At 40.1% G+C, this 18,450-nt stretch overlaps 1 protein-coding gene across 1 annotated transcript in view; it reads right to left on the reverse strand.

Annotated features, from left to right (window-relative positions):
- Positions 1–1,928: 1,928 nt before the first annotated feature.
- The window catches only part of LOC128652838 (homogentisate 1,2-dioxygenase), a 149,227-nt gene continuing 132,705 nt past the window's right edge, over positions 1,929–18,450 (reverse strand). Inside the window, exons 11-14 of the mRNA XM_053705801.1 lie at positions 17,239–17,343; positions 8,511–8,637; positions 3,757–3,938; positions 1,929–2,232 (exon numbers count right to left, since the gene is read on the reverse strand). Coding sequence (XP_053561776.1) covers positions 2,089–2,232; positions 3,757–3,938; positions 8,511–8,637; positions 17,239–17,343 — 558 coding nt within the window. The 3' untranslated portion in view covers positions 1,929–2,088. The remainder of the gene's footprint in view (positions 2,233–3,756; positions 3,939–8,510; positions 8,638–17,238; positions 17,344–18,450) is intronic.

The raw sequence follows: 18,450 nt of genomic DNA on the forward strand, positions 1-18,450 counted from the left end.
GCTAAATGCTGCTGCGCATCACACGTGTATTATGGCTAGCAGTGAAGGGGTTAATTAGGTAGTTTGTAGGGAGCTTGCAGGGTTAATTTTAGCTTTAGTGTAGAGATCAGCCTCCCACCTGACACATCCCACCCCCTGATCCCTCCCAAACAGCTCCCTTCTCTCCCCCACCCCACAATTGTCCCCGCCATCTTAAGTACTGGCAGAAAGTCTGCCAGTACTAAAATAAAAGTTTTTTGTTGTTTTTTTAAGGGAAAAAAAAAGCATATTTACATATGCTGTGTTTAGGATACCCCCTTAACCCCCAACCTCCCTGATCCCCCCCCCCCAAAACAGCTCTCTAAGCCTCCCTCTCAGCCTTATTGGGGGCCATCTTGGGTACTGGCAGCTGTCTGCCAGTACCCAGTTTGAACAATCAAATGTTTATTTATTTTTTTTTTATTTTTTTTTTTCTGTAGTGTAGCTCAATCCCCCACCGCCCCCCCACGGACCAACCCCCACCACCTAAATCACACCTAAGGGTTTTTTTATAGATTTAAATTTTGTCCCACTTTTATTATTTTGGGACACATTTTTTCCGTAGTGTAGCGGTTCCCACCCGCTCCCTCCCCGTGCACGCGCCCGCCCCCTCGTGCACGTGCGCGCGCCCCCCCCGGACTTACCCGCCCACGATCCCGCCCCCCTCCACATGACCAGGGCCATCGATGGCCGCCACCCACCTCCCACACCGGCTCCCACCCACCAACGATACCGGCCATCGATGTCCGGTGCAGAGAGGGCCACAGAGTGTCTCTCTCTGCATCGGATGGCCGTAAAAGGTTATTGCAGGATGCCTCCATATCGAGGCATCACTGCAATAACCGGAAAGCAGCTGGAAGCGAGCAGGATCGCTTCCAGCTGCTTTCCACACCGAGGACGTGCAGGGTACGTTCTCAGGCGTTAACTGCCTTTTTTCTGAGGACGTACCCTGCACGTCCTCGGTCGTTAAGGGGTTAAAGGACCACTTAATGCAGTAGAATTGCATAACTAACAAGTGCATAATAAAGACAGGGATCTAACACCTACTCTGAATTTCATATAAGCAGTAGATTTTTTTTCTGACAAATTAATATTTTCTCCCATTTTCCAGCCCCCTGTATCATGTGACAGACATCAGCCAATCACAGACTAGCATACCTATACCCTGTGAGCTTGTGCACATGCTCAGTAGGATCTTGTGGTTGAGAAACATTGATGTAGTACATACGTTTGTATTTTATTCCAGGTTTGAGTGAGTGAGCTCAAAATTTTTCTTTCATGATTCAGATAGAACATACAAATTTTGTTTTGTTCTCTTTTTATTCTTTGTTGAAGAAGTATCTAGATAGGTAACGTGCACTGTCTGGAGCCCTACATGACAGGAAACAGTGCTACCATCTAGTGCTCCTTCTAAAGGATAGCATTCTTGCAAAACAGCTGCAGGCACGTGCACACTCCTTAAAGGGACACTCAATGCATTAGAATTACATAACTAACAAGTACATAATAAAAAGACAATGCAATAGCTCTTACTTTTTTCCTGACAATTTTTTCCCCATTTTCAGGCATTTTCTAGTATACGTATACCCTGTGAGCTTGTGCACATGCTGAGTAGGATCTTGTTCCTCAGAAAGTGTGAATATAAAAAGACTGTGCACAATTTGATAATGGAAGTAAATTAGAAAGTGCCTCAAAACTGCTGCTCATAAAATCATAAAAGTTTATTTTTACTTGTGTCCCTTTATCTTACCTTCCTGCTTTTCAACAAAGGATAACAAGAAAATGTGATAATAGAAGACAATTGGAAAGTTGTTTAAAATTGAATGTTCTATCTGAAGCATGAAAGAAAACATTTGTGTTTTATGTCCCTTTAATAAACAGAGGCTGAATGGCACAAGATGAGGAAGGGGTTAATGTAATTAGAGCTTAGCTTTATTAACCCTGTGTTTCCAGAGAGCACTTCATTACTTAGATGTACGTGTTGTAGCCCTCTTTGGCAAGCAGGGGGTTAAACTGCACAGCCCAATAGGGTCACGTTGTCTTCTCCCAGCAGGTTTGTGTCACTGTATTTTATTTGCTGATTGTCTTCTGCGCAGGGTTGAAGTGACTTCTTAGACTCTCCCAGCACTGATAGTAATTCTTATCGAGTCGGTTGCAGGTCTGAAGGCCCCATCTGGTCACTGACATACTCAGCGAAGACTCGAACATGAAGGCCTGGGGAGGAGAGAGAGACCGGTCTAAGGCAGATGCAACAAGAACTACTAAAGGCACGCGTGACACCAACAGGATTCTCCCCCTAATCCCTCATCTGCAAATATCAAAGTGTTTATGTTGCCTCGGGTTATCGACCAAACTCCCAATAATACACCTCTTCTGCCATTCACAGTCTTTATGTTAAACTATATATCTCTGGCTGAACGTCATACCTCTTTATTTGCTTTTCTAAATTGGATATTTGTGCACTACAAAGTATTGGTTTATAATATATGATAGTAATGCTATGTGCATCAATATGTAGTTATAGAGTCTTTCATGAAGCCTGTGTATTTTATTTTTATAAAATTACAATATACATTCATTATTTATTTTGCTGTAAACTACCCTTGAATATTGCTTAAGTCTCCCACAGAGGCCGAAGAACCTCCATCATACTCATCACATAGGGAAAGTTACCTGCAGCATTCTACACAGTGATTGGGTAGCTCAGAGCCCATTTACACCTGTCCCTAATTGTTCATATGAAAGTAGACCAAAACATTTATGCAAAGAAAAATCTAGTGTACAATGTCCCTTAACTGCACTGTACATGTGCTCATCCCCCCCCCCCCAAAAAAAAACTCCCACACATACATAAAGCTTCTCATCTGAGACACATGAGATCAATGAGAGTATTCAGAGAATATACAAAACCACAGCCTGGGGCATAACCTTTTCTCAAATTTCCAGGAAATATGGATAAAGAAATTGTACTGTAAAAAAAAGATATGGCGGGGTAGAGCAGAATATGTAAGGTCTGGGGTAGGATATAGATTAGTTACACATTATTAGGGAGTTCTTGGTTGGGGTTAGGGTAGTTCCAGTTTTGATTTTAATAAATATAACAGAAGGACAAAACTTTCATTCTGGGCTGTTCCTAGAAATTCCTGAATGATTGGGAACTATGGAAATCTACACAGAGTTTACTTAATCACTAGGGTGTAAAGGTTACAGTAGCATCAGGACCTAATTTGGTGAAATAAGTAGCATGTAGTGAGTTATTAGGTACAGCATAGCACAAATTAATAGTGGAAAAACACAAAATAACTATTTAAGGCTTTCTACAGATTATATAGATTAATATTAAAATACATTTATAGAATATCTGCATATTCCATATTGCTTTAACATACCAAAATTCCCTAGATACCAGAACCAAAAAAGCTATCAGAAGTAATTGGGGGAAGTTCTAGTAACTATACCTGAAGCTAAATTGGGTTGGAGGCGTGGTCTGGGAGGAGACATAGTCGTGGTCAGTTTCACTTTGGGAACCTTTGATAGAAATACTTCCTTCTCTATCCTTTACACATTTCCTTACTCTGCGTAGACCACTGGATCTTTATAAAGGGCACTACCCCACACATGTAAGGCAGCTGGCATCTTTGAGGTTTGATTGTGCAATAGTACAGAATGAGAGTGCACATAACCCCCTAGAACTTCACTGATCAGCCCCTATCAGTATCCTTTGTTAGTCCTACTCACCATAGTGCCATCAGCCACCCTCTCTGGTTCCAGCTTGGCATTGATGGCCTTCTCAAAGCAGTCAACATCCGGCCCATGAGGGGTCATCACACTGTGCAGGCTCCCTCCGCCGGGCTGGAATCCCTCCTCTTTAGCTTCATAACGACCCTTTATTAGCCCCATAAATTCGCTCATGCAGTTTCCTGGAAAGCGAGGAGACATGAGGTGACTGTAGCTATACGGCCATATACTGTGCAGTGTGAGGCCTCTACAAACATTACATACAGTGACAACAGCAGGTGTCACACCCAATGAGAAACACATAAGGAAACAAAACATCTAGGCCCATTTTTGGTGAACAACCTGGGTTGTTCTTGCTGATTGGTGGATAAATTCACCCACCAATTAACAAGTGCTGTCCAGGGTCTGAACAAAAAAAAATAGCTTAGATGCCTTCTTTTTCAAATAAAGATAGCAAAAGAATGAAGATAAATTGATAATAGGAGTAAATTAGAAAGTTGCATAAAATCGCATGCTCTATCTGAATCACAAAATAAAAAAATTAACTCTTTGAGTGCTAAGCACTTTCCCACCTGGGTGCTAAGATTTTTTAATGTTTTTTTTTATTTTTTGAACAATTTTTTTTAAAACGTTTTTTAAAAAATGTTCAGACCCCCAAGCCTTACACTGTTAGGAAGGTTAGGCGATTACCTTTCCAATGGTGGGTATTGGGGGTCTGTAGCTGCTTAGATGCCTGAGATACAGGCTTCTAAGCAGCTTGCCCCCTGCTCCTATACTTAACATTGTTAAGTATATATAAAGCTGCGCGGTGACGTCATCACGTTATTGCCCGTGACGTCACAACACAAAACGGGAAGCCCGGCGATGCCTGTCACTCTACAGGCATGATCGCCGGGGTAGGAGAGGGTGGGAGCCCCCAGATCTCCCTCAAGGTGGGAGAGTGCTAGTGACGGCTCTGAGCTGTCATTAGCACCAGGGTGAGAAACTCTGCAACGGCTCAGAGCCGTCACTAGCACTCAAAGGGTTAACAGTTTTATATCTAACGCCATAGTGCTGCGTAAGACATTGGCACTTTATAAATAAATAATTAAAATAATGATAATAAAAAGTAACACATTACATAGGTTTGTTATGTTCCCTGCATCAGGTGACAGATTTTATTACAGGACTTTATATCTGTAAAGAATAATACAACAACATCCTTATGTGCTTATATTTGTTTTCTAAAATTATACTGAATATTAGACACCCACACAGATGAAATAAATAACTTGCTATTTCATATGGTGAACGTCTTCAAGGCAGCAGAGGAGCAGCTGGGCATAGGTAGTGCTACACGTCAGCCGCAGTATTATTTTTTAAGGGAGATGCAAATCAAAATGTAAAGAGACTTTTAAATTCATTTTTATTATCAAACATTATATTAGTGAGTGGGGGGGGGGAGGTCAGGGTATATATACCTCTGTGATTACCTTGTACAGTGGGGCAAAAAAATATTTAGTCAACCACCAATTGTGCAAATTCTCCCACTTAAGAAGATGAGAGAGGCCTGTAATTTTCATCATAGGTATACCTCAACTATGAGAGACAAAATGTGGAAAAAAATCCAGACAATCACTTTGTTTGATTTGGAAAGAATTTATTTGCATATTATGGTGGAAAATAAGTATTTGGTCACCTACAAACAAGCAAGATTTCTGGCTCTCACAGACCTGTATCTTCTTCTTTAAGAGGCTCCTCTGTCCTCCACTCATTACCTGTATTAATGGCACCTGTTTGAACTTGTTATCAGTATAAAATACACCTGCCCATAACCTCAAACAATCACACACCAAACTCCACTATGGTGAAGACCAAAGAGCTGTCGAAGGACACCAGAAACAAAATTGTAGACCTGCAACAGGCTGGGAAGACTGAATCTGCAATAGGCAAGCAGCTTGGTGTGAAGAAATCAACTGTGGGAGCAATAATGGAAGAAAATGGAAGACATACAAGACCACTGATAATCTCCCTCGATCTGGGGCTCCACGCAAGATCTCACCCTGTGGGGTCAAAATGATCACAAGAATGGTGAGCAAACATCCCAGAACCACACGGGGGGACCTAGTGAATGACCAGCAGAAATCTGGGACAAACGTAACAAAGGTTACCATCAGTAACACACTACACCGCCAGGGACTCAGATCCTGCAGTGCCAGACGTGTCCCCCTGCTTAAGCCAGTACATGTCCGGGCCCATCTGAAGTATGCTAGAGAGCATTTGGATGATCCAGAAGCGGATTGGGAGAATGTCATATGGTCAGATGAAACCAAAGTAGAACTGTTTGGTAGAAACACAACTCGTCATGTTTGGAGGAGAGAGAATGCTGAGTTGCAACCAAAGAACACCATACCTACTGTGAAGCATGGGGGTGGCAACATCATGCTTTGGGGCTGTTTTTCTGTGTACATGAAAGAATGAATGGGACCATGTATCGTGAGATTTTGAGTGCAAACCTCCTTCCATCAGCAAGGGCATTGAAGATGAAACGTGGCTGGGTCTTTCAGCATGACAATGATCCCAAACACACCGCCCGGGCAATGAAGGAGTGGCTTCGTAAGAAGCATTTTAAGGTCCTGGAGTGGCCTAGCCAGTCTCCAGATCTCAACCCCATAAAAAACCTTTGGAGGGAGTTGAAAGTCTGTGTTGCCCAGCGACAGCCCCAAAACATCACTGCTCTAGAGGAGATCTGCATGCAGGAATGGGCCAACATACCAGCAACAGTGTGTGACAACCTTGTGAAGACTTACAGAAAACGTTTGACCTCTGTCATTGCCAACAAAGGATATATAACAAAGTATTGAGATGAACTTTTGATATTGACCAAATACTTATTTTCCACCATAATATGCAAATAAATTCTTTCCAAATCAGACAATGTGATTGTCTGTATTTGTTTCCACATTTTGTCTCTCATAGGTGAGGTATACCTATGATGAAAATTACAGGCCTCTCTCATCTTCTTAAGTGGGAGAACTTGCACAATTAGTGGCTGACTAAATACTTTTTTGCCCCACTGTATCTAAGCATCTGCTGACTGCCTCCTCATCTCAGATCTTTTGACAGACTTGCATTTCAGGCAATTAGTGCTGTTATCTATATGGCACACATGAACTAATGCCATGTAGCTGTGAAAAAAACTGTCCAATTCATTCAGATAAGAGGCAGCCTTCAATGGCTTAGAAATTAGCATATGAGCCTACCTTAGCTTTCAACTAAGAAAACCAAGAGAACAAAGCAAATTTGATGATAAAAGTAAATTAGAAAGTTGTTTATAATTGCATGCCCTATCTGAATCATGACCGTTTAATTTTGACTTTACTATCCCTTTAAGGGAACTGATTAAGCTGATTTCATGCAGGAGGTTTTCTGATTTACTTGTTACTGAGTTGCTAAGAGTTGGACTATCCCCTTGTGAACAGCCACCAGCGACAGATTATGCTGATAAACCCACTGACTTCTCACTGTTCGCGGGGCATACAAAATCATAGTCATTAATGCATTAGGGATCTTTTCAATGGTCGCTGGATGTTTCACAGTGGGCCTCTGAGTCCTTGATACTGTTTATAGTAACCTTTTTATTGTTAGATCAGTTCATGATAATCTGATATATTGATACGTTTTTGTATCTAATCCCTTGTACTCAGACCGTGTAATTTGTTTCTTCATTTTAATTGTTTTTAAAGGAACAAAAAACAAGTTGGGATAGAGACAAAATATAATAATATGGGGGGCGTGTCCGAACAGCAATCCTGAGCGGTCGCATTTCCAAGAGCTCTAACTGAATCTCTAACAATCCGCCGATTAATAGTGAAAAATCCACAGCAAAGACATCTGTACTGTACAATATTATACCTCTCTCCACTGTGGGAAATATATTTCAACTGCCGAGCTGTATTATTGACATTAGAGCGCCAAAGACCTGGAGCGGTGGCTCATAACAGGTAGAGCTTTCCTCCTTGTTTTTCCGAGGTATTTAGCCTAAACTGCGCATAACAGAGAGCTGTACACTTACTACGTCTACGACTTAAAAGCGAAGAGAACCCCTGTGGATAATGGCAATTATTGGTGAACTCAGATTGCAAGACTGCTTCAACCGCCATCTTGAAAAGATCGAGAACCTCTACCTGAGGTACCTAATAATAATAATAATATCTACCTTTGCTTTGGTAGAATGCTGCCCTGTACGGACATTATCTGCTGGAACATGCCTAGAAGCAAATAAGCAACTGTGAACTCAGTTAAAATACAATGTCTGTCTTTCTGAAGCTAAACACTGATAAGGGGGGGTGAAACAGACTACTCCAGACAGCATGGCTATGTTAGTAATTTTGCTTATTCTTGAAAACTATTTTAAAATACTTGCCAGCAATTTATAATCAAGTTTTTTATGCAAATAATATTTCATATTTGTACCCCACTCTCTCACCTATGTAATAAAGTGTGTGCCAAGTGGCCATATCTTTTCTCTCCTTAATGATTCTTAAATTCCACACAGTTGTGGCCCTTGAATACTATCTGAACGCTCCTGTGCTAATATGACTTTTACAGGTAGTATACTATGTATTAGAAATATTCCTGGTGCTCCACAGAAAAGGTGGAATTGTATCTGTTTTGAGAAGAGATATTCACAGAATTACACATATTCATCCTTTTCTGATTATGGAGCTGAAGAACCCCACAAGTGAAACAACTGGAGTTTAAGGGGCACTTACTGTGGTAATAAGGAGGGCGGAACGTATGATCTGCCACCCCCCATCGTGGTGGGAAAATGACAAAGTCAGCTATGGCCACCCCAGGTCGTAGTGACTTAGCAGTCAGAACTGTGAAGATAGAGGGGTCCTGAAAATATAGATAACATTAGTGTACTAGACTGTATAGATAAATACATATCCTAAAGTATACTGAAAGCTTGTATAAACATCATTGGTGCATTAAGTTTCTGTTCTGCTCTAAGCACTGTGCAATCTGGTATACTACTCAATACTGCTATATGGCTATATACTGTATACTGCTACTATATGGCTACAGACAGTATAATACTACTATATGGCTACATACTGTATAATACTATTATATGGCTACATACTGTATAATACTATTATATGGCTACATACTGTATAATACTACTATATGGCTACATACTGTATAATACTACTATATGGCTACATACTGTATAATACTATTATATGGCTACATACTGTATAATACTACTATATGGCTACATACTGTATAATACTATTATATGGCTACATACTGTATAATACTACTATATGGCTACATACTGTATAATACTATTATATGGCTACATACTGTATAATACTACTATATGGCTACATACTGTATAATACTATTATATGGCTACATACTGTATAATACTACTATATGGCTACCTACTGTATAATACTATTATATGGCTACATACTGTATAATACTACTATATGGCTACATACTGTATAATACTATTATATGGCTACATACTGTATAATACTACTATATGGCTACATACTGTATAATACTACTATATAGCTATATACTGTATACTGCTACTATATGGCTACAGACAGTATACTGATACTATATAGCTACATACTGTATAATAACATAAATTATGCTTACCTGATCATTTTCTTTTCTTCTGTGGGAAAGAGTCCACAGCTGCATTAATTACTTATGGGAAATAAGAACCTGGCCACCAGGAGGAGGCAAAGACCCACCAGCCAAAGGTTTAAATACTCCTCCCACCTCCCCTATCCCCCAGTCATTCAGCCGAGGAACAAGGAACAGTTTAAGAAGCATCCAGATGAAAGGGTGCCAGAAGATGAAAAACAACAACGCCTCAAAAACGGGCAGGGGGCTTTGGACTCTTTCCCACGGAAGAAAAGAAAATGATCAGGTACGCATAATTTATGTGTTTCTTCCTAATGGGAAAGAGTCCACAGCCGCATTCATTACTTATGGGAAATTTATACCCAAGTCATAGAGGACACAGAATGCCAAAACGGGAGGGTAAGAGGCGGACCACATGAAGGCACCACCCAAAGAATACATTCCCAAAACAAAAAACCCTGTTTCGTCCGAAAACAGGGAAAAGAACCCTTTGAAAAAAACAAAAGGCTGTATCATTAATGCAAATCTACCAACAGGTCATAGAACCCGAATGGACACCACGAATAGATGCAACCGAGATCACGGACCCCAAGGACACTATCTCTCAAGGTAGCAGCCTAGCCCCAGCCCCTCAACCAACAAGGGGTTCAGATGAACCATTCCCGAAGGGAACACCAGCCTAATATAAAGGAGGAAACCCCAGGTCATCAAGAAGACAACCCAACTCCATTGGACAGACATACTCTGACCCATGTCCCAATAACAGGAACCGCAGCAGAATACAAGAGAAAACCTGAAGAGAACCAACAGATCTCAAGGACCAGAAAGCATCCAAACAGCTAAACAGCAGGGACTAATGGCACTCCTATGAAAACACAGTCACCAAGGGAAAAAACCTTACCAGTTAACAGGAGAAAACAAAACCCAGTCCTGCACCCCAGACTACAGGAGACTGGGGGTGCCGTACTAGCAAGGATCAATTCCAGAAATGGAAAAAGAAAAAAAAAATCAATGAAAAGGATGCCGGACAGAAAGGAGAAGCTAGTGGTGCAAGCAAAAAGCGGACCCCTCTCTTGAAAGAAATACCCCACCTTGCTCCTGTATAACCAAGACAGCACAACCACTACAGGCCACAGATCCTACGCCAAAGCATCGATGTTCACACAGCCTAAAAATTAAGCTAGGGTTAGTGCAGTGATGCAAAAACAACCCTTAGCTAGACAGGTAGCTAGACAAGCCAACAGGCCACAATGTCCAGCAAACCAGCACACACCTCTATTCAATAAAAGAGGGAGGAATAAGCAGTCACTTAAGAAAAAATATGACTAGCACCCTGAGATAAAACACCTAGAAATGGGTGATAAGAATCCCAACTGCAAGTCCGTCTCCAAAAAAACACAGACCACCTGGACTCAATACTCTACAGACAAAAAGGCCCCCGATGGAAGACACGAAATAAGAAATACTTGTCCCCAAACCCTCTGTAATCATCTGAGGATGATTACCCAGACACCGAGCACCCAAAGGGCACCCCCTGCCAAAGAGCTCTGGCAAAAGCCATAGGGGAACAACAAAACAACTAACTGCGTGAAACCTCTGAGAGTCAATCTCTCGAGCCCCCTAAGCCAGTCCGTCAGGCGACCAAACACAGAAGCAGGGAAAAAGACCAACACGCTATCAATGACCCTACAGGTCGAAAGCGAGACCGGGTAGTTAACTGGAAACCTCCAAACTCCCCATAAGTGAGAGATAAAGGAGCACATCCTAATTTCAACCCTAAGTTCCAAGGAAAAACCCAGGGACAAAAGGATAGGAGGAAACAGACCGCTGGCGCCCTAGATACACATCCAGATTCCCACTGAACTCTATTAGGGAGGACCCAACATAAAACTCCCCGAGTCTAGTCCGACCGACAATCTCCTCAGAGGAGACTCTGCGATGAAAACCACAACACTAAATCCAACGGACACTAGAATCCTAGGACAGAGGTCAACCTGGTCTGAAACCCTAAAAGGGGAGACATAATGACCTATGAACCCTAGTGGCAGCACCTGAAAAAAGGTGAACCACTAAATCCGAGCATAAAAGCTCCCAGAGGCGAAGATAGTGAAACCAGCCACCTCTGAACGTCCCTATTGAAACAACTACCACTTTGGAAGGATAGCAGACGCCGGGATACCTCAGATCAGAAGGCAGGCGCTTTACGCCTGGGTTCAATCCCACAACCTTTTACTGCAGGAGCGATGGAGCTAACCACTACGTCACATATCCTTCAAGATTGTGCCATACTCCTAAAGAGTCCACGGATCGTCCAAACTAGACGATGACCACGAGTCAAAAGCATCTCGAAAATGTCATAACCGCACAAAGTAGCAAGGACCGCACCCCTCCACTGGGGCTGCAAAGGAACACAGTGAGACACCACCGGTCCTATGTCTGAAGCAGAACTGCCACGGGCCAGCCCAAGCGCTTCCGACCTCCAGACCCTCAGGTCTAAATGAAGTATTAGTGTAGTTTTTTTAAAAAAAATTTGTATGAAAAAAATGAACAAGTGAACCGGCAAGTCCCATCGGACCAGCTAGGCATAACGTGCGTCACTAACAAGCAACAAGATACACAAACAACTCCGGACAAAATCTGGGAACCATTTCAATAAAAGAAAGTAAGTTGAGGAATCCCAGAATTTCCATAGGGAAGAAAAAAAAAAGAAGTAAATAATCCTGACCAGATAAAAGAACAAACAAGGGCACCTGCCCAGAAGGAACCATGTCTCTGTAGTACCTGACAGACAGAGACCATAACCTTCAGAAAAACTACTGGGAAAAATTGCATTAGACTGACCGTGGAAAAACGTACCCCATTAGACTACCACACAAAACCCTGAGAAGATCCCTGCTGAAACAGTAAAGGATCCCCCAATAAATCAAACAGATGTCGCAGTAGGAGGCACAGCCGCACAATCCTGTAGCGAAAAGAACAAAGGGGCACAATCACCCCTGGGGGAAACACAATGATGCCATTCACGGTCTGAACCCCTGGGATAGGCAGGTAAGCACATAACTGCAATGAAACTTCAGGGTCCTGCAGGCGAATCAAAGTAATTAAAATATTAAAACAAAAATGTCCCACCATCTCTGGGGTAAAAAATCCACCCTGCGCGGAGGAGACATTAACATCGGGGTCACCCGCAAAGGTAAAAAGAGTGTGCGATTGGGAAGGCACTTCCTGAGGAACAGAGCCCCCCAGGAGCCGATGGCTCAGAAGGTCCAGGGTCCCCCCAGCCCGAGAAACCCGGCAAACCATGCAGGCAAGAGAAACAAGATTGGCAGACTTGCGATAACAGGACCAAATTACAGTCGTCATCCGAGGACGATTCAGAATCAGATATGAAAATAGTCTCTGCATTAGAATCCTCCATGGCTAAGACTTAAGATAAGAACGCAATTTGGGAAAAAAACAAAAAACTGGCACCTGACACCTACAATGGCTGGGGCACTCACCACCTCCTATGACCAGGCCTCAGCGGAGCAGACTCTTTCCTCCGTAGCCACTCGGTCAGGAATGCCTCAGAGCCCAAATTCCCGCACACAAGCAGGATGATCACATAAGAAACATGATAAACAAACCCCATCTCGTTCACTAATCCCCCTGAAAAGAGAGATAATCCCTTGATTCCTAGATCGAAGCAGAAGGAGCCTCAATGAGGCCCATACTGAACTGTCATAACAAATTACATTACAGCAACGTAATAAAAGGAAAAGATCTTAACGGAATACACGCCGTGGAACAGGAACACGGCCCTTCAAGTGTGATGAATAGTAGCATCGCCTCCGTCATGAATACGAGTCGGGAGGTGGGAGGAGTATTTAAGCCTTTGGCTGGTGGGTCTTTGCCTCCTCCTGGTGGCCAGGTTCTTATTTCCCATAAGGAAGAAAACTACTATATACTATCATATTAGTAATAACGGAGCCTTTAGATGTGGAGCCTGTTTTGTATGTGTGGCAGGTGATCCGAGATATAATACGTTCTCCTCAGCATATTTCTTGTGCAACACACTGACTGCTTTAACCAAGTTGATGTAGGACATTGCTAATACGTATGTTTGCCACAATTCTGCTAGGCTACTAACCTAGCTTGCTGTTGCTAATCTCAGGATGCTTTACTGCTTGAATGCCTACCTACTGAGACGATTGCTTTGATTCGTACGGATACATGTACTGTGTCTTGCCTACTATTAAATAAGTTTGGAACTGCTAAAGCATAAGAGATGAACTCTTCTACTAATATATGCTATTCAAATAGTAATGTCACTACCATCATTGTGAATATCATACAGGCATAGATCCCCACGTTAAACCTGGCCAGACAAGACCTATTGTATATAGGGTTTGGTTCAGCAGGGTGTTGCATGTGTAATCTCCCATCAGAGCTGCTTCTACTTGTATTTTATATTTTTATGTTTGGTACTATACTGTGTTGCACTTTGTTAGGTGATAAGATATGTGTATAATCGCTATGACGACAGGATGTATCCTTCAGTTTATTCAATAATATTTAATAATGCAACTTAATACATTTGATTGATATTTGAAAAGAGTGCTGAATTCCGTTTCATTTACACTAAGACTCTCATATCTATAGTGTCTATCTTTCGCACGTTTAAGAAATATAGTAACTTTGGGTCTGCACCAGTATACTAAAAAGTACTTTCCAAAAGCGTATTAAGGTACATATTTAATGTGTTGAGCTTGCTTACTATTAATAATAATAATAATATATGGCTACATACTGTATACTGATACTATATGGCTACATACTGTATAATACTACTATATGGTTACATACTGTATAATACTACTATATGACTACATACTGTATAATAATACTATATGGTTACATACTGTATACTGATACTATATGGATACATACTGTATAATACTACTATATGGTTACATTTTGTATACTGATACTATATGACTACATACTGTATAATACTACTATATGGTTACATACTGTATACTGATACTATATGGTTACATACTGTATAATACTACTATATGGCTACATGCTGTATACTACTACTATATGGCTACATACTGTATAATACTACTATATAGTTACATTCTGTATACTGATACTATATGGTTACATACTGTATAATACTACTATATGGCAACATGCTGTATACTACTACTATATGGTTACATGCTGTATACTACTACTATATGGTTACATGCTGTATACTACTACTATATGGTTACATACTGTATAATACTACTATATGGCTACATGCTGTATACTACTACTATATGGTTACATACTGTATAATACTACTATATGGCTACATACTGTATACTACTACTATATGGTTACATACTGTATACTACTACATTATGGCTACATGCTGTATACTACTACTATATGGCTACATGCTGTATACTAATACTATATGGCTACATGCTGTATACTACTACTATATGGCTACATGCTGTATACTACTACTATATGGTTACATACTGTATACTACTACTATATGGTTACATACTGTATAATACTACTATATGGTTACATTCTGTATACTGATACTATATGGCTACATACTGTATACTTATACTATATGGATACATACTGTATAATACTACTATATGGCTACATACTGTATACTGATACTATATGGCTACATACTGTATGTATAATACTACTATATGGCTACATACTGTATACTGATACTATATGGTTACAAACTGTATAATACTACTATATGGTTGCATACTGTATAATACTACTATATGGCTACATACTGTATACTACTACTATATGGTTACATACTGTATAATACTACTATATGGCTACATGCTGTATAATACTACTATATGGCTACATGCTGTATACTACTACTATATGGTTACATACTGTATAATACTATATGGCTACATACTGTATACTGATACTATATGGATACATACTGTATAATACTACTATATGGCTACACATTGTATAATACTACTATATGGCTACATACTGTATAGTACTATTATATAGTTACATACTGTATACTGATACTATATGGTTACATACTGTATAATACTACTATATGGTTACATACTGTATACTGGTACTATATGGTTACATACTGTATAATACTACTATATGGCAACATACTATATAATACTACTATATGGCTACATACTGTATAATACTACTATATAGCTACATACTGTATACTGATACTATATGATTACATACTGTATACTGATACTATATGGCTACATACTGTATAATACTAATATATGGCTACATACTGTATAATACTACTATATGGTTACATATTGTATAATAGTACTATATGGCTACATACTGTATACTAATAAAATATGACTACATACTGTGTAATACTAATATATGGCTACATACTGTATAATACTACTATATGGTTACATATTTTATAATAGTGCTATATGGCTACATACTGTAAACTGATAAAATATGACTACATACTGTATAATACTACTATATGGTTACATAAAGTATAATACTACTATATGGCTACATACTGTATACTGATACTATATGGCTACATACTGTATACTGATAAAATATGACTACATACTGTATAATACTACTATATGGTTACATACTGTATAATACTACTATATGGCTACACATTGTATAATACTACTATATGGCTACATACTGTATAGTACTATTATATAGTTACATACTGTATACTGATACTATATGGTTACATACTGTATAATACTACTATATAGTTACATACTGTATACTGGTACTATATGGTTACATACTGTATAATACTACTATATGGCTATATACTGTATACTGCTACTATATGGTTACATACTGTATACTGCTACTATATGGTCACATGCTGTATAATACTACTATATGGTTACATACTGTATACTGCTACTTTATGGCTACATACTGTATACTGATACTATATAGCTACATACTGTAGAATACTACTATATTGTTACATACTGTATACTGCTACTATATGGTTACATACTGTATACTACTACTATATGGCTACATACTGTATACTGATACTAAGGGGCCTAATTACTAACGTGCGAGCAGACATGATCCAATATTGCGGATCATGTCCGCCGCACATCGATGAATGCCGAAAGCATACGCTGTCGGCATTTATCATTGCACCAGCAGTTCTTGTGAACTGCTGGTGCAATACCGCCCCCTGCAGATTGGCGGCCAATCGGTCACTAGCAGGGGGTGTCAATCAACCCGATCGTATTGGATAGGGTTGATTTCACGCGATGTCTGTCCGCCTACTCAGAGCAGGCGGACAGGTTTTGGAGCAGCGGCCTTTAGACAGCTGCTTCATAACAGGTGTTTCTGGCGCTCGCCAGAAACACGGGCCTTCAAGCTCCGTTCGGAGCTTGATAAATGGGCCCCTATATGGCTACATACTGTATAATATTATTATATGGTTACATACTGTATAATACTACTATATGTCTAAATACTGTATACTGATACTATATGGCTACAGACAGTGTATAATACTACTATATGGTTACATACTGTATAATATTACTATATGGTTACATACAGTATACTGCTACTATAAGGCTATACATTGTATACTGATACTATATTACTACATACTGTATACTGATATTATATGGCTACAGACAGTGTATAATACTACTATATGGTTACATACTGTATAATATTACTATATGGTTACATACAGTATACTGCTACTATAAGGCTATACATTGTATACTGATACTATATTACTACATACTGTATACTGATATTATATGGCTACAAAATAAATTCACCTACCGCATGGTCAAAAGCAACACAGTTGATAACCATGAAATTGTCCAGGTTATACTTGTAGGGAACGTAATTTCCGTGCCAGGCAACCACATTAAATGGAGAGAATTCCTGCAAGGAACAGAAACAGGTTTGTGCTGAAAAACTGGCAGATATATATTTGTTACACTGGCAAATTAATTTCTATCTAATTAAAATGATTTACTTTTTCTGTCTAACTTAGTACACACAGATCCAAATTGTTACAAATTATCAGTCTAGCTTAAATTACAGACAATATATAGTATATACAAAATCAGTGTGTATTGCTGGTGTATTTGTGTTGATAGAACATAGGATGTGTGAGTGAGTGAGTGTGTGTGTATGTGAGTGTTTGTATGTGTGTGTATATATATATATACAGGGAGTGCAGAATTATTAGGCAAATGAGTATTTTGACCACATCATCCTCTTTATGCATGTTGTCTTACTCCAAGCTGTATAGGCTCGAAAGCCTACTACCAATTAAGCATATTAGGTGATGTGCATCTCTGTAATGAGAAGGGGTGTGGTCTAATGACATCAACACCCTATATCAGGTGTGCATAATTATTAGGCAACTTCCTTTCCTTTGGCAAAATGGGTCAAAAGAAGGACTTGACAGGCTCAGAAAAGTCAAAAATAGTGAGATATCTTGCAGAGGGATGCAGCACTCTTAAAATTGCAAAGCTTCTGAAGCGTGATCATCGAACAATCAAGCGTTTCATTCAAAATAGTCAACAGGGTCGCAAGAAGCGTGTGGAAAAACCAAGGCGCAAAATAACTGCCCATGAACTGAGAAAAGTCAAGCGTGCAGCTGCCAAGATGCCACTTGCCACCAGTTTGGCCATATTTCAGAGCTGCAACATCACTGGAGTGCCCAAAAGCACAAGGTGTGCAATACTCAGAGACATGGCCAAGGTAAGAAAGGCTGAAAGACGACCACCACTGAACAAGACACACAAGCTGAAACGTCAAGACTGGGCCAAGAAATATCTCAAGACTGATTTTTCTAAGGTTTTATGGACTGATGAAATGAGAGTGAGTCTTGATGGGCCAGATGGATGGGCCCGTGGCTGGATTGGTAAAGGGCAGAGAGCTCCAGTCCGACTCAGACGCCAGCAAGGTGGAGGTGGAGTACTGTTTTGGGCTGGTATCATCAAAGATGAGCTTGTGGGGCCTTTTCGGGTTGAGGATGGA

The sequence above is a fragment of the Bombina bombina genome, chromosome 3, assembly GCF_027579735.1.
Source record: "Bombina bombina isolate aBomBom1 chromosome 3, aBomBom1.pri, whole genome shotgun sequence".
NCBI lineage: Eukaryota > Metazoa > Chordata > Amphibia > Anura > Bombinatoridae > Bombina > Bombina bombina.